Raw genomic sequence first — 21,217 nt, 5'->3', positions numbered from 1 at the left:
GGTATCTGTGTGACACCCGAGACTCAGAGCCAGAGTTTGGAAGCCATGAATGTCAGTATTACTCCATACAGCAACTGTTTAAAAAAGCTGAAAAAGAGTTCAGACTTCAATTAGAGATATGAATGAAGCGGATCTGGTTAGGACTAAAGCAAATCAGACTAAAGGGTAAAGGATGATACTGACAGTGTTTTAAAACTTCAACTTCTGTATGAGGACAAAGGAAGACATGTTTATTTGGTGCAAAAATCTATATTTTCTGTAGCACACTATATAATTTAACTTGTATGGTCACTTTTTTCAAAAACCATAATTACATGGAACTTTGAATAGGAGTGAGATCTGGTTGGTTTGTACAGGTTTTTGTGAAGCCCTGATACATCCCAAAGTAATTTGGGCAGAGAATAATAATGTATTTGCAAAGCACCCCTGAGGGATTGGGGAAAAATATGGAAATATTAAACTTCCCCACCTGGGGAATTACTGATATTCTCACCAGCATTGGGGACTACCAATGTAGAAGACTGGGCCCTCAATCTTGGGGCTTGCCCTTATGAAGCTTGTTACTGGAAAGGAGAGTCTAAGCCTACTTATAATTGCCCCTAAGAGTCACCCCCAGAGAACCTCTTTTTTTGCTCAGATGTGGACTCTCTTTCTCTAAGCCAACTCTGCAGGTAAGCTCACTGCCCTCCCCCCTACATGGGACAGGACTCCCAGGGGTGTAAATCTCCCTGGCAACGTGGGACATGACTTGTGAGGATGAGCTCGGCCCTGGCGTCATGAAATTGAGAAAAATTTCTTGACCAAAAAGGGAAAGAGAAATGACATAAAATAAAGTTTCAGTGGCTGACAGATTTCAAATGAAGTTGAGAGGTCATTCTGGAGAGTATTCTTATGTGTTATTATAGATATCCCTTTCTAGTTTTTAGTGTATTGGAATAGCTAGAAGGAAATACCTGAAACTGTTGAACTGCAACCCAGTAGCCTTCATTCTTGAAGACGATTGTATAACTATGTAGCTTACATGGTGTGACTGTGTGATTGTGAAAACCTTGACTCACACTCCCTTTATCCAGTGTATGGACAGATGAGTAGAAAAATGGGGGGATGAGGGGAATGGGATGTATTTTTATTCTTTTTATTTTTTTGGAGTAATGAAAATGTTCAAAGATTGTGGTGATCAATGCGCAACTATGAGCAACTGATTGTACACTTTGAAGGATTGTGTGTCATGTGAATATATCACAATAAAATTACATAAAAATTGATTATGGTGATGAATGCACAACTATACGATGGTACTGTGAACAATTGTACACTGTGGATGATTATATGGTATGTGACTATATCTCAATAAAACTGAATTTAAAAAATTTTTTTAAAAACTAATCCACGATGTTAGAAGCCATGGTGGTGATATTCTTGGTGGGGCAAGTGATGGGGAAGGGGCACTAAGGGAGCTTCTGGAGTTCTGACAATATTTTGTTTCTTAATCTCAATACTAGTTACATGAGTGTCTACCTTGTGAAAATTCATCAAGCTGTACACTTATTATTTGTGCACTTGTCTGTACATGTGTTATACTTTAGTTAAAAGTTTAATTGCCACAACTTCTCTGATAAGAAATTTTAAAAGTTTAATTGAAAGGAAAGTTTACAGTGTTTGATATGCATAATACCCGCCCCCACCCCTAAGACGTCCACATCCTATTCCCTGGAAACTGTGAATATGTCAGATTACAATGCAAAGGGTATTTAAGGTTGCAGGTGTTATTAAGTTTGCTAATTGGCTGATATTAAAATAGGGAGATTATCCTGGATTATCCAGGTGACACCAACATACTTAGAGTTCCTTAAAAGTGAAAGGTGGAAACAGAAAAGAGGATCAGAGAAAGAGATGTGACAACAGAAGCAGGGTCAAAGAGAGATGCTATGTTGCCAGTTTTGAAGATGGGTAAAGGGGCCATGAACCAAGAAGTAGGGGTGGCCTCAAGAATCTGGAAAAGACAAGGAAATCAAGGAAATGGGTTCTTTCCTAGAGCCTGCAGAAAGGAAATCAGCCCTGCCAACACGTTGATTTTAATCCGGTGAGACTAGTTATTTTGGTTTGCTTAAGCTGCGGGAATGTATACCAGAAATGGATTGGCTTTTACAGTGAGGATTTATTAACTCACAATTTACAGTTCTATGGCCATGAAAATGTCCCAATTAAGGCATCAACAGGATGATACTTGGACTCTGAAGACAGGCCACCAGCATCTAGGACACCTCTGTCACATGGGAAGGCACATGGCCGGCGTCTACTGGTCCTTCTTTTCTGGGTTTCATTGCTTCCAGCATCTGGCTTCAGTGGCTTCCTCTCTGAGCTTACATGGGTCCTCTCTTAGCTTCTCTAGGGCTTTTCTCTAGTTGCTTCTCTGGGCTTTTTCTGTCTTTTACCCTCTCATAAAGGACTCCAGTAAAAGGATTAAGACCCACCTTGAATGGGGTGGGCCACATCGCAATTGAAATAACCTAACCAAAAGTTCCCACCTACAACAGGTCTGCACTCATAGGAATGGATTAAAAGAATGTGGGCTTTTCTGGGGTATGTAACAGCTTCAAACTAGCACACCCATGTTGGACTTTTAACCTACTGAACCATAATATAAATTTGTGTTGTTTTAACCCACTGAGTTTGTGGTAATTTGTTATAGCAACAATAGGAAACTAATACAATTGGTATGGAGGAAGATCAAGTGTCATGTTTTGGATGTTGTGGTGGTTCCGAGCTATGTACCCCAGAAAAACATTCTTAAATGTAATCCATTCTTGTGGGTATGAACTGTTGTAAATAGGAACTTTTGATGAGATTACTTCAATTAAGTTGTGGCCCAGCTGAATCAGTATGGGTCTTAACCCTATTACTGAAGGCCATATAGGGAAGGTCACCAACAGAGAGAAAGCCAGAGGGAGCAGCCAGAAGCTGCAAGTCAATGGAACCCAGAAGAAAAAGGAGAAGCCAGGAGAGGCTGCCATGTGCATTACCATGTAGCATAAAAGTCAAGGACCAAGGATCGCTGACATCCAGAAAAGACCCAGCACTATTTATTCCCTATGCCTAACTTGCAAGTCCCTCCCCGGTTTCTCCAGCGGCTGGATACTTCAGAGGCTCTATTCCACAGGCCTAAGTAGCCTGCAGAAATTTGAAACATCACAAATTGGAAACATTCAAAATAAGTCTCCTGGGGAATTTGAAACATTTGAAACAGGGACCTTTTGAAACAAGTCTCCACCCCTGACTATAATGGTTATGCCCAGGCCTCTTTCCTTTGTTCTTTAACTGCAGAGCCAGTCTGGGCTAGTTTGGTAACAAGTTATGAAGCTATTTTAGGAACCTCTACCCCCAAGTCTCCACCTTGCAAGGATAGTGGGCAGATAAACAGGGGGACCGACCGTCAACTACAGCCTGGCTTTTTAACCTTCTGCCAATCCCTGAACTGCCCCACCCCGCCAGGCACACCTACCCTGTGTGAAAGCTAAACTTACTCTCATGCTCACACTTACGTAGTTATCTGTGTATCTCCCTGGCTTATCATTTGCCCTTCTCTCCCAATTCTCCCCCTTTTTCCTTAATTGTACACCATACAGAAATTGTATGTTCAACCGATTCAGACACATTTTTTTCACATTTTAACCCCTATGAAATCAGAGTGCATCTTAAAATCAATGCTGTGTCATGGTTTAATTGGCAGCATTTTTCTTGGTTTATAAAATAATAGTGGTTTTAGATTCAATGGTTTCTTAGATTTGATAAAATACAAACCTCTTATCATTTGGGGCAATGCTTTCTAAATTTTTCAGTTTTTTATTTTTTTGGGGGGGTTAAACTTTATTGAAGTATAATTTACATAAAATAAAATTTACCAGTATCCTTGTTCTTAGGTAATGTACACGGCAGTATTAAGTATTCAAGGAGCATGATGTGTACAACCTACATTCCAAGTGTTCAGAAAATGGATTGATGAGTAGATAGGCAGATAGATAGACAGACCGAAGGACAGATAGAATGATATGGCAAATGTGGCAAAATGTTAATATTGGTGGCTCTGGATATCTGGGTGGAGAGAGGTATGTTGGAGTTCTCTGTATGGAGTTTGTATTGAAAAAATAAAATTCACCATTTTTAAGTGTACAATTCAATGAATTTAGACAAATGTATGCAGTAATGCAACCAGCACTGCTATCAGATATAGAACATTTTTATCACTACAAAAAGCCCCTTTGCAATTAATCCCCTTTCCCCTTGCCCCTGGCAATTACTGATCTGGTTTCTATCATTACAATTTTGCCTTTCTTTAGAATTTCATATAAGTGCAATCATTCAGCATGTACTCTCTTTGTGTCTGAATTTTTTTACTCAGCATACTTAGCTGAGATTCATCTATTATGATGCGCGTTATCAGTTCATTTTTATCGCGGAGTAGTATTTCCTCATACAGATGAACCATTTTGTTTTTTTAATCATTCATCACTTGATGGACATTTGGATTTTTTCCAGTTTGGGGCTATTATGAATAATGTATAATTGACTTTTTTATGTGGGGAGAAGGGTTACCTCTACATCAATTTAGGTTTTACTTTATTTTTTCCTCCGTGAGGGATCAATAAAATGATAGAATCCTTTTAACTAAACGAGTTATTGAAAACAAATCTCATACATTTTGGTCATATTAAATCCTTCATGTACCAGAATATTGTATTTATTATCTGGGAATCAGCTATGAATCCTAATCAATAAAAGGAAAAGTACTACTTAAGTTTCTGGAAGAATACTTCAGAATATCAAAAAAATACAAGCTGTTCCCCCAGCGAGGCAAATTTTGGGTAACACTGGATTTATCTGAGGAAAACAGGGCTAAGCGCAGCCCACAGAACCTGTATTTTGGCCTGAAATACGTTGAACCCTCAAGACTGAAGTACCGAATTAACGTACAAATAGGTACCCTGAAGTATCTATGGCTACCAGCACTCTCGTTTAGAAGGGGTAACTGCTTTGTACGCCGGGACTTGTAGTTCCCGAAATTGTTGTTTTATTCAAGATGGCGATGCCGCCAACGGTGTAAGAGGGAGAGGGCCTTGAGGGAGTCTGGGACGCAACGGGATTGGACCGTGCGAGAAGTAAGCACCAGGTGTTAAAACTTTTCTGTGGAGGGAAGCCGGTTGCACGAAGTCTCGCGAGGTCTTGACGCTGCCCAATCAAACGGGCGGCGGAGCTCGTAACTAGGGGCATTGTAGGGGGCGGAGCTCTGACGGGAGCTGGGCGGGCTTCGCAGTGTGCCGGGCGTAACGGCGTTCAGGCAGAGCAGCCTCTGTGAAGAGCGTAGCCGTGGCCATGAAGGAAGAGAAGGAGTACAGGCCGAAGGAGAAGCGAGTAACCCTGCTGACGCCCCCGGGGGCCACAGGCAGCTGCGGTGGAGCTTCAGGGGACAGCGCCAAGGGGGAAGACAAGTTGGATCGCAATAAGGAGAAGAAAGAGGCATTGAGCAAGGTGCTCGGTCGGCTGTTGGCCGGGGAGAGGGCGGAACGCCCCGCCGCCCGTGGGTGATGGCTGGGAATGGGGGTGCCCTCTTCGTCTCCCAGTCCCCCTCTGCCTCGTCACCTAAATGAAAATCGCACTACCCTGCCTCATCCACTTGCCCCAAATGGGGTGGGGTTGGGGTGGGGTCTCCTCCCGGCCGAGCCTCGGGGTGGGAGTGAGGGAAAGGGGGGCTCCCCGGAAGAGAAGGGTTTAGGTCAGAGCTGTGAGTTGATAATGAGGGGTTGAGACGGGGCGCGACAGTGAAGAGAGTCGGGAATTAAAAAGTGTATTGGGAACAGTTGTGATTAAATACTGAGGGGAACATCAGATGTGGGAGTAGCCTGTGATAGCCATATTCATGGAGACGAGTTGGGGAAGCGTATAGGGGAGATTAATGGTCTGCGTGAGGAGAATGTGGAGCATCCTATTCCGGGATTTTTCGTACTCGTTAGAGTTGTGAATTCATTGAGCTTGAATGAAGAAGGATTTTGTTTTAGGAGGTGTTGGATGTGGGAGAGAGATATTAATAAATCAAGAGTTTGTGGCACCCACAAAAGACCAAGTTGGCTTACTGATTTACCGCCAGACCTGTTGAAAAAATGGGTGATAGAAAAATGGTGCGCAAACCTAGAATACTGCGGGACTTCGAGTTAAGAGCAGACTCTGAGATTTTCCTTATTCCAAGTGATTCTCGTTTGTAGGAATTTTTTTTAAAACCACGTTACTATTATATTTGACTAATTCTGATCGTTAGGCTACAGAAAATATTTTCTCCTGGGCTTTTATAAGTAATGACTTTTAAAGCCCATCTTTCCTCAGGGGCTATGATTCCTTCAGGATTGATTTTTACTAATTTCATTTTCCTTATTCATTATTTAAGGTGGTGATTCGGAGATTACCTCCCACTTTGACCAAGGAGCAGCTTCAGGAACATCTTCAACCTATGCCGGAGCATGATTATTTTGAGTTTTTTTCTAATGATACTAGGTAAAAAAAAAGGGGGGGGGGGCAGTAAAAAAAAAGATTCTTCTATTCTTTGGATTCTACTAATATTTTCCATTTGATTTTTGAACCTCTCTATATTTAATGCATGTATACTTGTAATTCAGCCAGATACCTACCAGCACATTTACACAATTGCTTTCCTCTCTGCAGTCTGTATCCTCATATGTATGCCAGAGCATACATCAACTTTAAAAACCAAGAGGACATTATTTTGTTCAGGGATCGCTTTGATGGTTATGTATTCCTTGACAATAAAGGTGAGTCCTTATAACTGAACTAGAAGGCAAGTTTCTTTGTCACTTGTGTGTTTTGTTTAAGAAAATGTGTATATCAAAGTGTATCCTCAATGCCTTCATAACTTTTCTAAAGTCCTGGATGATAAAAGGTACATTTAAAAAGTTTTACACGTATGAAAAACTCATTGCAGTCTTATAAATAGATATGTCACTTTTCACAGCTCTTGAGTATTTTTTTTGACCTGTTATTTCTGTGGTTTGATCAGCTGGTTGAAATTGCCACCAGTTTCTCTTCATGTGACAAATCTTGTGACCTGGATTAGATATGTTATTTTGATTATTTACTAGTTTCAGCAGCAATACTGATAAATGACTCTCTAAACTTGTAAGACAAGTTTTAAATATTTACTTCTCTTGCTTCAAGGACCAACATTTATTTAATTATTTAATTCAAATCCCTTAGGCCAACAGTTCCCAGTCAGAATACCATTTAACAGTCTCACTAAGTTGTATGTAATTAAGACGTTGAACTTGATGATATCCCTCTTTGTATCCAGGAGGATCCGGTCTATAGGGAAGAAACATTTTTACCTTAACTCTCTTTTTTTTTATCTGCTGCTTACAAGGTATAGCCAGAGAATGTCTAAACTGCCACTGGTCACTTTTCTTTTGGCTCTGCAATCCTAGGTGAATGGAGTGTCGTTTTGTTTGGTTTGGTTTGGTTTTTTCAGAATTATTTCAAAGTTGGTAAAAATTCAATCTTTGTCAGGAAATATGCCAGTAAAACTTAAGGATTTCTACTGTGTTTGGCCAACTTGTATTAATACCCCAAATCAGCCACTTCTTTATTCCTACTTTTTTGTCTTTATTCCTACTTTTTTATTCCAGAATATAGCAATGATTTCCTAATCACTTAGCCTGGAAATTTGAGTTGTGTTTAACTTTTTCCTCCTTTTTTTATTCCCTACATTTAAATAAACAGTGAATCTTGTCAATTTGTTGTTTTTTGATGTCTTGTTCGTCTAGACTTACAAACACTTTCACAGTTTATGTCTTCATCATCTAATGCTTGGATAGTCATTGCCCCTAGACTTGTAGGATTTTCCATTTTTGCCCCATTTATGTATAATTCAGTCTATTATATTACCATGAAATTAATCTTTTTATTTGAAAATACTTATTTTAAGATAGCAGTCATAAGAAAAAGTCCAAAAAAACTGCTTAACTTTGTATTCAGGGTCCTCCATGGTCTGTCCTCCCTTCTGTTTTTTGAGCCTGTCTTCACAATTTCCCTCTGCTTCAGTATGGTTTATCTCTAACCTCTCCTCAGATATATCACAGTTATTAACCTAATCAGATTCCACATTCACTAGGATTCCCAGAATCATCTTTTCTCCACGACTGCTTTGTGATGCCTTCTGGCCAATTCTTGTTTCATTCTGGCTTATGTCTATATGCCAATGATCTAAAGATAGTATTTTATACCTTGTGTGACATTGTTCTCCAGTAGGGAAATGATATATATATTTTAAATAACAGCTTTATTGAGGTATTCACATATAAAATTCACCCCTTTAAAGTATACATTTCAGTGGTTTTTAGTATATTCAGAGTTGTGCAGCCATCACTACAACTTAATTTTAGAACCCATTCATCAACCCCCAAGGGAAACTCCATATGCTATAGCTGTTACTCCCTTTTCTCCTTACCCCTCCCCCAGCTCTAGACAACCACAAATCTACTTTCTGTCTCTATAGCTGTGTGTATTCTGGACATTTCTGATGTATTTTTTTAACTGAAAATTAGTTTGTATTTTTGTTTCACATATCAGAAATATCACATTTTAGGAGTTGAATTTAAATGAATATTTGCCTTTCCTTGCAATTTTTTCATTGTTATCAGTGTGACATTTGGGCTCCTCTGATACCATGTTGACTATAGTTGTGCCAGTGCAATTTATGCTCATTGGAAGGTATCATCAAAGGGGGCCTAGAAAATGGTGGGTTGGCTCACTTGTATCCATATTTGACATTTTCTTTGTTACATCAAGTGTGTTGTTTTCTTTTTTCTAAATAGGTCAAGAATATCCTGCGATAGTAGAATTTGCCCCTTTTCAAAAAGCTGCAAAAAAGAAGACTAAGAAAAGAGATACCAAAGTTGGGACTATTGATGATGGTACAACTATAGCTATAGTTATGTAATGCTATTGCCATGGGTTTTTTTTTAATATTACCTTTGTGGAGGTTAGTTAGACCCTGAAATTTCACATAAGAAAATATACAGAATAAAGTCAATGAGAAATGTTATTTGCTGAAGGAGGTGTTTTAAATTGTTAGAATGGAGATAGGTTTCCTGTAGAGGGTTTCCACTCTCTTTTGCTAGGAGCATTTCATTCCTCCATCATGAAGTAATATAGTATTAATTAATAAGTAGTAAATCACCATAAGGTCTACTGATTAGAAGACAATGGAAAAAAGCAAATGTTTCAAAGTATAGCAACTGCTTCTTGAGACCTCTTACCATTTTCATGATTATTTATTTGACTTTTAGATTCCACTATCCTTATATAGATAGAAAGGTTTATCATAGAGAGCTGTGATGGAAAAATTTCCATGTCTGAGTAACTTAATATAAAGTAGCTGAAGTGGTCAATCCTATTTCTAAGCTTTGACCATGGAGTTACCTATACTCATAGTAATTAGGTTGAACTGGAACACAGGAACTGAAAAACAGGAATAATTGCCATTTAAGATAAACTGTCTCCAGATTTTGAGATCTCTATAACCATTTTTTTTGTTATGTTGGAGAAGAACTTGGTCCCAATATTTTATATCAGGTTAATATTTTAGAATTATCTAGTTCGATGTCTGTCATTCATTTCTATAACTGGTATTTTATAAAGAAAACACAATAAAGACCTAATAACACACAGCCACTTGTTGATTATATCATATACTCAGATCTGGAAGACTGTGGATCAAGTGATATGTTCAACAGTGCATAGAAACTCCAAATAAAAGCAGTATAATGACTCAGATGTGTTACCCTTTCTAATCTTAGGTGTCTAGGAAAAACTCCAGGAATTTTCATCACTTCCAGTGCCACATCTAGGACTTCCCCATAATTTATCTTTTAGGGACACCCGGTTTTCTTTTTTTTTTAATTCATTTTATTGAGATATATTCATATACCATGCAGTCATACAAAACAAAGCGTACATTCAGTTGTTCACAGTACCATTACATAGTTGTGCGTTCATCACCAAAATCAATCCCTGACACCTTCATTACCACACATAAAAAATAACAAGAATAAAAGTTAAAGTGAAAAAGAGCAATTAAAGTAAAAAACACTGGGTGCCTTTGTTTGTTTGTTTGTTTGTTTTCCTTCCCCCATTTTTCTACTCATCCATCCATAAACTAGACAAAGGGGAATGTGGTCCATATGGCTTTCCCAATCACATGGACACCTGGTTTTCATATGTCAAGTTCATTTGAAGTGAAATATACCCTATAGGAATTGCTTACATGCTATGTATAATACTCTGAAGATCTTGTAGCTGTATCTTTCAGTTCTCCTGTAAGTGTGACTCTGGATTAGTAGGAACAGTGACGTTTAAAAGGAAATTATATGACACGCCTGGTGGGTCTGTTAGAACATGTGATGTCTTGCTTTCCCTGATACCTGTGTTACACCAGACTCTCATAGTGGGTATCAGTAATTGAAGTTCTGACAATAAGTGACCAGCAGAGCTTTAGTCTATCTTGTGTGGATATGGTTTGGTGTATTTTCCAATCTTTCATGAAGTAGAAAATTATCTTCTTTGGTAAGTAAATATCCTAGATAATATTCCCTATTTTGTTTAAAGTCGGCTATATTTTCTGTTTCCTTTCCCTTTAGATCCAGAGTATAGAAAGTTTTTGGAAAGTTATGCTGCAGATAATGAGAAAATGACATCTACTCCAGAGACATTGCTAGAGGAAATAGAAGCAAAAAATAGAGAATTAATAGGTAAGTAATTAAAAGGAATTAAGGGCAATGGCTTTTTCATCAGAATACCTAGGTCTGGCTCCCACTTCTATCACTTTCTAGCTGTGTGACCTTGGGGGTGTCACTGACTTCTTTGAGATTCCGTTTCTTCTACTTTAAAGTGCAGACGATAAAATCTGCCTTACAGGATTATGAGAATGGGTTGTTAAGATGGGAAAAAATTCTCTATGACCTACTGAGTGCCACACAAATGTAACATAAGTATAAAAATTTTGAAGACTGGTATAGGACCTTTAGATACTGTTAAGCTTTGAAGAAAAATTGCTATTGTCTAGTAAGAAGTTCAGATTCCTAAAAAAAAATATTGGGGCCTGAAAATAGCAAAAAAATAAAATTACTTTCTGCAAAATTGAAATCTTGAGAAATCCTAGCTTGGATGTTGGTAGTAATAGTAGATTGTCACTATTGTATCAGCTCTAAACATGAGCATGATCTTTGACCCAGGCTTTCTACTTCTAGGAATTTCTCCTAAGGAAGCATATGTTCAAAAATTTAGCTACAACCCCCACCCCACCTCACCCCCGAAAAATCTAGCTTCAAATCTAGGCAACTTTTTTCAGAATATTGAAAAGTACCCTTAAATATTCTTCTAAAACTTGATTTTTAATGGCTGTATAGTGTAAGCCTGCCTTTGATCATTTCCTTAGAATAAATTCCCAGAAGTGGAATTATGGTATAAAAAGGATTAGCTATTTTAAGCCTCCTCCCCAATTTCTTCCCAGAGAAATTTGAACTAATTTATACTCCAATCATAAAACAAGAGAATGCCCTTTGCTCTTAATTCTCACTAGCTCTGGGAATTACTCTTTAAAATTTTTGTTTTACTATTTTAATTTGAATTTCTTCACCTTTTAAAAAGTATTTTAAATCTGCACAATTGAAATGGAATACTGTAAAACCCTTTCTGATAAAACACTTGTGAATTTTCTGTTTAAAGGGTGTAGTTTTCCCACCTTGGGTGGGTGGCAGGGAATGTCAGAAAATAGATTCCTTTTGAAGGGTTGATAAGTATTATTAATAATCTGTTTACATTTATGTAGCTAAAAAGACAACCCCACTTTTGAGCTTCCTGAAAAACAAGCAGGTAAACCTTCTGATTTTATAGTTTCTCTCCATACTTTTATTTCATTCATTCACATTCTATAAACATTTTAGGAGCATTGGGGTCCTGAAAGATAAATGGCTTTTTCTACCATCATTCTTTTAAAGATTTGGCCCATTGGTCTCATTCTCTGGCCCTCGCCTTCACTCTGGTTGTTGGACTAGGAATTCACTCTGCAAATCTGGAGAGTCCTTATCTTGTCCTAGAGATATTCTCTTGATATTCTGAAAGCCTCTGGAAGTATACCAAGGCAGCAATAAGAGACTCGCATACTAGTGGGTCCTGGACTTGATTCTCTTTAATATTCTGAATGGCATGGGGCGGGGATTAAGGAGGTAAAATACAACCTTGTAGAAAGTAGGAAGAGAAGAGGATACAGTTTAGTGGGTGCCCACTATGCCTTCAGGATTGGTTAAGGTTTTAGTGGTGATTTTTTTGTTTGAAGGCTTGTGTTGATGTTTCGTTCTAGAGAATGAGAGAAGAAAAGAGAGAAGAAAGAAGGAGGCGAGAAATAGAAAGGAAAAGACAAAGAGAAGAAGAGAGGAGAAAATGGAAAGAAGAGGAGAAACGAAAAAGAAAAGATATAGAAAAGCTAAAGAAGATAGACAGAGTTCCAGAAAGGGACAAATTAAAAGATGAACCAAAGATTAAGGTATGAAAGTAATTTAGACAGACTGCATGTTGCTGAAAAATTGCATGTGTCTACTTCTTTAACTATGCATGTGTCTTGTGTTGTTGTAAATACAGGTCTTTTTGTTTTTGTCTTTGTTTTTTGGGGGCAGGAAGTGAACTAATAAAAAAATACTTTCCTACAATACTAATAGTAATATGTTTTAAATTTAAGAATATTTAAAAGGATTAAGTAGTTACATGATGCTGATCATTTCTTCAGTACAAATCTGTATTATTTTTATCATTGAAAATGTTTGATTTTTTAATTACTATTCTCTCAATCAGTAGTAAATAAGGACTTAGGGCTGGCTGGCATTAATTATGGGTTTTATTCAGCTTTTCCTTCATATTTTATACATAAAGTTGCTTCATCTGTTTGTTTTCCACTGTCTTCAGGTACACAGGTTTCTGTTACAAGCTGTGAATCAGAAAAATGTAAGGACCAAGCACATGATACAGAGCACCTAGTATCATGTCACACACGCAGGTCTTAGTAAATAAGTCCTTTTGGTGGTGGTGGTAGTGTTACCTGTAGAAAACCCCTTCAAACTGACTTGGGTCTTCTTAAAAGCTGAGATATTTACACACCTACTTTAAAAGGAAGCCCTGGTGACTTCCTCATGCTCTGCTGTTTACCCAGGAGCTGCAACAATATACAGCCAGAGGACCACTCTGCTTAAATAGCTCTTTCTCATCTTATATGCCTCTCGTAACTGCCTTATGGGAGTACTAGGGATGAATAATCTGCATTATGTGCTTTTCCCTCTCATGTGATTCCCCCATTATCTTCTTGCATCTAGCTGGGAACTTGTGAGCAGCAGATTCTGATTTATGCATTGCATTCAGGAAGAGGAAAACCTGTAGAAAGATCCCAACCTCACTGCTTCCCTCCGGGGGCATGGCTTGGGCAGCCCTTGCTCCGACAAAGTTCCTGGGGAATTGATTCCTTAGTACTTTGGGGAAAGAGAAACTCTCACAGAAATGGTGGCAGGGTCTCCCTCTTCCACCTCCTGAAAACTCAGCGATTTGTGTGATTAGGATTCTCCAAGTCTCTACAGGGATCATTGGTGATAACAGGCTCAGGGAGGAGGTGGTTCCCATCTTTATTCCTTTCAGCAATCTCTCTGCCTCTATACCATGAGTGACTTAATTTGCTCTCCCTAAGTATCAGCAAGGCAGGAGGTAGAGCCAGCCATGCTGGAGACATTCATTAATGTTCTTATTAGAGTAATGAACATCTTGGCTTCTGTTAAAGATGTTCATTAGAGAAATAAGAATAATTCTAATGAAACCTGCACATGGTATCCTCACTCTGTTACACTGGTGCCTTCTTAGTGTTTCTTTTGGACTCACCATTTGCAATGGCTGTCTGCTTAAATACTTTATGCTTAAATCTTTTGTGCTGCTTTACCTTTTGCTTGGTGATTTGTATGATGCCTTCATCCTGAGATGAACCTTTGTATGATGCCTTCATTCTGAGGCTTGAAATTCTTCTATTTTGCCTAAAATTTCTCTGAATATCCAGTACTTGGGGGTATTCTAGAAAGATATATAGTAGTGGTGGGAGAAAGAAGCCGTCTTTTTTAGCAATTTGAACTTTTTAGAATGGTATTTTCAAATAAATTTATTTTTAAATACACACACACACACATTGAGCACACAGTTCCTACTCGGTGGAGATGGAACTTTACCATTCTGTTTTATAAGGCATTTGGATTTTTCCATAAATGGCAAATAATTCTTGCTATTCATCTCTAATGGTAATACGATTATACCGTCATAAGGAAAATACGTTATTCTCAGGCTCAAGGCAAAATTATTTCTGCAATGGATCACTCCTTTAGGGACCAAGGTATTTGTCATTCCATGTTCTAAATAAAAATAATCCAACAGTAGTGACCTGCCTAGCATTTTAAATGTGTGGTATATGTTCATATCGAATTGTATTGACATGCTGATTTGCTACAGAAGACACACTTGGAAGTGTGTATTGGTTTACTTAAAGGTTGACCCATTTAAAGCCAGAGTCTTGATCCTATTGCCACAAAGTGATTAAACCACTCTATTTGAGTGGATAACACTTTCACATAAATTGGCTTCCTTTTAGTAAATTACTACTCTTGGTGCTAGTTGTTCACCTAAAAATTTAATACCTACAGATGTGGTAGATCTTAATAGAAAAAGAGGACCATGTCTCACTCTTCAAAATAAAAATAAACTTGTTCTCTTTAAAGCTGCTCAAGAAGCCAGAGAAAGGAGATGAAAAAGAATTGGACAAAAGAGAAAAAGCCAAGAAACTGGAAAAGGAGAATCTGAATGATGAAAGAGCCAGTGGGCAAAGCTGTACATTGGTCAAACGTTCTGATGGCGAACTTAAAGATGAAAAGCCAAAGAGGTTAGTAGTGGAAAAGGTTCTTTGATACATTTGATTTAGACATGTTTCTAGATACTAGTTTTGCTGCTATGTCCTGGACTTATACCTGAATTAAGATAAACTATTTATTAGGGGCAGGGGAATGAGGAGTATCTAATATATTTTAGTATCTCAATCTGGATGAATGATTTGTTTTCTGATTTTTTTTAAACACTAGTAGTTTTCACCCCACCCCAAAGTGCAGCCTCGTTGCAGTGGCCATCTCAGATTTACAGGGTTCCAGCATTGGTGATTACAAAGTCTTTGAGGGCTCATTCTCAGATTTGTTTTTCATGCAGACCTGAAGATGAGAGTGGCAGAGACTACAGGGAGAGGGAAAGGGATTATGAACGAGATCAAGAGCGCATACTTCGGGAGAGGGAGAGACTGAAACGACAAGAAGAAGAGCGCTGGAGGCAGAAGGAGCGCTATGAGAAAGAGAAGGCTTTTAAAAGAAAAGAGGAAGAAATGAAAAAAGAAAGAGAAGCACTTAGGGATAAAGGAAAGAAGAACGAAAGTACAGAATCGATAGGCAACTCAGAAAAAATTGAAAAGAAAGAGGAAGTGGTTAAGAGAGATCGCATAAGAAACAAGGTGCTGCTTTTCATCAAACTTGTTTATTTTCATGAAGATCTTTTTTCTTTTCTTGCAAGTATAAAGGCAAGGGTAACTCATTGTTCATTGTAGAATTTTCAGAGGAACCGTTATCTACCTTCTTTCAGTTTGGGCTGGGTTCTTTTTTTAACTTACTGTGGAAATTTCAAACATACACAAAAATAGAGCAAATGGAGAATAGTGTAACAACCCCCCCCCCCCCCCATATCCCTTTGCCCAACTTCAGCCCTTATCATCTCTGGCTAACCTTGTTTCTACTCTGCCCCACCCCTACCCCCACTGAATTATTTTAAAGCAAATCCTAAATATAGTTTCTTCTTTAGATACTTCAATATTAGAGATAAAGACTCTTTATTTCTTAATAATATAACCCTAGTAGCATTTTAACACCAAAAGTTTACAATAATTTCTTAATATCCTATCTAGTTGGTGTCATATTTTACCAATTGTCTCATTAATGTCTTTTTTATAGGATCTAAACAAGGTCCACAAATTATATTTCTTGAAATGTTTCTTAAGTCTCTTTTATTCTAAATAATTCTCCCTCCTTTGGTCTTCCTACCATTTATTTGTTGCAGAAGTCAGTTTGTCCTGTAGAGCTTCTCACCTTCTGGATTGGCTAATTATATCCCTGTGACATCATCTAACGTGTTCCTCTATCTTCTGTGTTTCCTTTAAAACTGGTAGTTATGTCTAGGACAGGGGTTAGCAAACTTTTTCTGTAAAGGGCCAGATCATAAATATTTTGGGCTTTGTGGGCCATGTCTCTGTCACAACAACTCAACTCTGCACAAAAGCAGCCATAGGCAATACATAAAAGAATGAAAATAGCTGTGTACCAATCAGTGTTTGTTTACAAAACAGGTGGCCCCTGATCTAGAGGCTGGAATATTTTCAGATTCAACTTTTTGGAAAGAATATTTCATAGGTGCTGCTCTACACTTCTTATTATCTCACATCAGGAAGCATATAATATCTGGGATTCCTTTTTTGTTTTTGATCGTTAGTAATTGTATAGTGGTTATATCCTTAATGTTAGGAGATACAAGTTGAAGTATGTAGGGGTGAATGTGTTATGATGTCTGCAACTTACTCAAATGGTTCTGCAAAAAAAATGTGTGTGGTGTACATTAGACAGCAAATGTGGCAAAATGTTAACAAATGATGAATCTTGGAAAAGTATATATGTGGGTAATCATTGTACCATTTTTGCAACATTTCTATAGATTAAAAGTTTTCAAAATTAAATGTTAAAAAACAATTCATCAGTAGGTTCAGGTAGTGTAAGCCTGATCCGTCTATTATAAAAATTTGTATCAGCCCTGCTAATGATTTTGCTTAGATTCATTATTTCTTTAGGGGTTGCAAAATGGTGATATTCAAATTCTGCCTTTCCTTCTGCATTTATTAGCTGATGGTCTCTTCTTTAAGAAGAATTTTTCCCTCATCAACTATTCAGTTAGCCTAAAATATAATATATACAAGAAAGGCAAGATAAATGCTTGATTCTATCCCTTTATTTACTAGTGTTCGGAGTGATGTTGGTATCCCAGCACTTGTAAAGGTTATCAGTGAGGTTTGTTTTGTTTTGTTTTGTGTTAGTCTTTAAGAACTCATGGATTTAGAAATACTTGGTATGGTCCAATTTGTTGAAGTTATTGTCCTCGTTGGTATTCACATTGTCCTGTCTGCACAGTGGGAGCCCCATAATCAGTTTCTTTAAATACTGTGCGCGATTCTCCTCTGTTTTAACATTTCAGCTTTTGAAAATAATGAAATAGTTTGCTAGGTTATGCTTTAAGGATAATTTTCATAAATCAAGAAGAAAGGATAAGGAAGGCTCATGTTATTTTTTGTTGAATTCTAAAAAAGGCCTATGCAATAAAGTTTTCCAGGATCATATTGTCATAAAACAAATATATTACTTGAATTTATTGAGACTTATTTATGAATCAGAGATCCAGAGTGCCACCAAAATGTCTCAAGCTGGGTTATGACATTGTCATACCTGAATTTAAAAAAAACAAATCATGTTGTTGTGGCAAGTTACATGGGGTCTAAACACAGGTAGTTCTCCATTTAAGAGTTTGCATTCTTTATTATTGCTTTTACTCCTAAATTTTTTTGTATGTAGTGGTGCATTTTAAAGTCAAAATATTGATGGGAGGGAGGCGAGATAAGTGATGGCTGTGGTTTCTAAGTAAAAAATTTCAAGCTGATTGATTTCATTTTGAAATGGTTAAGAAAATTAAGCAGATTTCTCAAATATTTACCCTAGGCATATAAAATGGTTCACTTAATCTGAAACAAACTTGAAACACTTTCCAAAATTAAACTGTTTTAAAAAAGTTCAAAAAATATATACACAAATGATAGGTGTGACAAAGTTATCTTCCTAAGAACATGCTGCATATTTGACTAAGTAACAGAAGTATATGGCATCCCCAAATGAGCTTCAACAAATGGGTACTGCCTTAACCTAGTCTTTTTTTGTAGACATTTCCAGTGGCTTTTAATTTTTTCTATTCTAATCATTCTACCAAGTCCTTACTGGTTCAGATTAAGTGTGCCATTATGAAATGGTTGCTTTTCTTTGGAGGTACAGGAGAGGAAGGCAGGCAGTTGAAAGCCAAATTAACCATCAGTGCTATCATATACCATACCCTCACATTTTTGGTCTTGTATGAATTGTTTAGGGTATATCTTAATACAAAGCATACGACTCTGAAGATCCCATGTAAAAAAGCCTAGTGGCGATGTTGTAATATTAACATATTTCATTTTACTTTAGGATCGTCCAGCAATGCAACTTTACCAACCAGGAGCTCGAAGCCGAAATCGACTCTGTCCCCCGGATGACAGCACCAAATCTGCAGATCCGGCAATAGAGAAGAAGCAGGAAAGTGGTATTAGCCATAGAAAAGAAGGCGGAGAGGAGTGATAAGTCTAAATGGCCTTAGGTGTCCTGACTGTCTAGGCAGCCAAAGAGCACTATTAAGCAATCCAGAAGTGCCTTCAGGGCAAAAGGATAGAAAGAAGGGGGTCGCTGTGCTGGTGAGGTTCATTGCAGAGGAGTTGGTTTTGCATCAAAGCAGGAATCTGATGGCAGGTTCAGAATTTGAAGTACAATTTCATTGTTTATGTAGTTTCTACAAATTAATTTTAAGAAAAAGATGAGGGAGGTGATACACATTGCCATTGCAGACTAGAAATGTCAAGTGAGGACTTAGGTATGGCACGAGAGCAAATAAGAGAACTGGATCTAAAATCAAAAAATCTTGTTAATCCCAGATTGAATTTTCTTAATTTGAGTGGAGCAGAGGCAGTTTGAAGTCTTGTTCAGATTTAGTTAGGTTGCATTGTTGGTGGTAGACTGTTGAGTTTGTGTAGTGTAGAAGCAACAAGCATGTGAATGTAGTATAAGTACAGTAAAGGATATAACAAATTTTTGCTGATGCATAAATTTAAATAGACATGTTACATCTGTATCCTATGTCCTAAAGTTTTAGAATTAGTTTTGGGTTTTTTTGTTTGCTTATATGAGCTTAGCATAAAGAATATTTTGAAATGTCTCATTTGCCTTTAGCATTTTTATATTAATAGGTAAAATTTAGCCATTGTTTGATTCTTGACAATCCAGTCTTTATTTTACCTTAGGTCTCATGATCTGAGTCTATACCCTCTTCGGGAAGGAAACGTCACCAATATTTGTTCCTATTAAATAACAACTTTTAGTCTTGCTTGATTTGTAATTGATATCAATAAACATCAGCATTCAAGTATGAGTTTGTGTATTTATTAATTTTACTAAGTAGCTCTTAGTTTTGAGAAATTAAACTTCCGATAATGAATTAACTAGGGAATTTGAAAGGGGATGAATGGCATTAGTTTCTGCCTTCACTGGCATGCCTTTATTTTGCCCACCAAGGAAAGGATCAAATCATGGTTTATTACTCTTGTTCCATAAGAACCCAAATGTTTGGAGAACATCCTTGAGCTGCAGCTTAATTTTCATCCTGCCACCACCTCTTAACATGGTACCAATTTGCCCTTACTTAATAAGTCACTGCTTTATGTTTTCCTCAGCTTTTAGAAACCAGCCATTGAAGATGATTGAAAGAGAATGCTTGATATGGACTACTTTGAGTTTATCCTGTAAAAAAAGAGAGAGAGAATGGTACTCACCTGGGGGAGAGAAATCAAATAAGGAAAAGGAAATTTTCAGGAAGAAAGGGAATGGTCAGCAGTGCCCCATGCCACATAGAGGTTTAGGAAGATAAGAAACATGAAATGTTCGTTGGATTTGGCAGTACTGAGATCATTAGTGAATTGGTGGGGCAGAAACCATGTTACAATGAGGCATGAAAGGGAGGTGGGAAATAGAAATGGGGCAATTACATGAGTCTTGGCACTCAGAGAAGAGATTTGGGTTGGAGATGCAGATTTGGAAGTCATCTATTTTTTACATGGTCTCTGAAGCCACAGGCATGAATTTAGTCACTTAGAGTGAAGAAAAGAAGTACCTAAGGCACAGCCTTGAAGAACTCAAACATCAGTCTGCAGGTAGGGAAATGAATCTACCAAGACAGAGAATGAGTAGCAGAGAGTAGGAGAAAATCCAGAAGACTGGTATTAATTAATTCAAGAGAAAAGAGAGTTTCAAGAAGGAGAAGGAATGGCCAGCTGGTTGTGTGCTGCTAGTCAAGGTCAAGTATAATGCTTGAAAAAAGGCCATTGGATTCAATGACTTACAAATCACTGATGACCCAGAATGATGGGGAACAGAATCCACATTGGGTTGAAGAGGTAGGAGTTGAGGAAATGGAAACAGTACAGACAACTTTTTAGAGAGGTTTGGCAGTGGAAAAAATGGTGACAGATAAGGAAAAAGGTGTTTATGGAGGATTGTTTTAAATGTGAGAAATATTATAGCTTGTTTAGAAACCAAAAGGAAAGCTCTAGTAGACAGAGGATGAATGCCTAAGGTAAATGATAACCAATAGTACAGGTTTCCTGAGAAGGCAGGTGAAAATTGAAGCCAAGGTAGAGGTGAAAGGAGTTGGCCTTGGCATCACTCAGCTCCTTACCCAACCCTGGACCCTGTGGCCAGCCATTTCAAAGCAGTTTTCATGTCAGCACCTCCCTCTTGTTCTACCTGTTTTGCCAGTCCAACTCGGGGTAAACCACACTTCCCCCGGCCCCTTAAATTTCTTTAGCAAATGTTTGCTAATCGCTGACTGTGTGCCAGGCCCTGGGGTTCAAGGAATCGAACAAGTCCTTGTTCTTGAGGAACCCATGGTCCAGTGGTGGCAAGAGACAAATTACAAACAATTAGAGCACAGTGCACAATGTGAGAAAGGCTGTAGTGTTGGAGCCTCCTGCTCCTAGACTGCCAAGTGTTGGTGGAGAAAAATCCCCAAACCAGATCAACCGGTGAGACGAGGAGGGACCTCTCTCCTGCTAAGCAATTTTTTTAATGCATCTTGAATTGACTTCCCTTTCCACAGTGCCACCTTTCTTTCTCTAGTACTCCGTTGCTCTTTTCCGTGTGTGCATGTGCATGCGTGT

The 21,217-nt window shown here is 37.9% G+C and overlaps 1 protein-coding gene across 2 annotated transcripts; it reads left to right on the top strand.

Annotated features, from left to right (window-relative positions):
* The first annotated feature begins 5,306 nt into the window (after positions 1–5,306).
* UPF3B (UPF3B regulator of nonsense mediated mRNA decay) lies at positions 5,307–19,428 on the top strand. Of its 2 annotated transcripts, XM_037822261.1 has the most exons (11): positions 5,307–5,526; positions 6,437–6,543; positions 6,712–6,818; positions 8,874–8,972; positions 10,698–10,808; positions 11,888–11,931; positions 12,419–12,601; positions 13,018–13,056; positions 14,856–15,016; positions 15,334–15,628; positions 18,441–19,428. In XM_037822261.1, exons 1-11 carry the CDS (start codon positions 5,371–5,373, stop codon positions 18,588–18,590), a joined length of 1,452 nt encoding a protein of 483 aa, XP_037678189.1. In that variant the 5' UTR covers positions 5,307–5,370; the 3' UTR covers positions 18,591–19,428. The 2 variants fall into 2 exon arrangements, with proteins under 2 accessions (XP_037678189.1, XP_037678190.1); XM_037822262.1 differs by lacking the exon at positions 13,018–13,056 and having other exon boundaries at positions 5,309–5,526.
* Positions 19,429–21,217: the final 1,789 nt, after the last annotated feature.

The sequence above is a fragment of the Choloepus didactylus genome, chromosome X, assembly GCF_015220235.1.
Source record: "Choloepus didactylus isolate mChoDid1 chromosome X, mChoDid1.pri, whole genome shotgun sequence".
Classification (NCBI taxonomy): Eukaryota; Metazoa; Chordata; class Mammalia; order Pilosa; family Megalonychidae; genus Choloepus; species Choloepus didactylus.
This window is presented reverse-complemented; position numbering and strand designations above follow the sequence as displayed.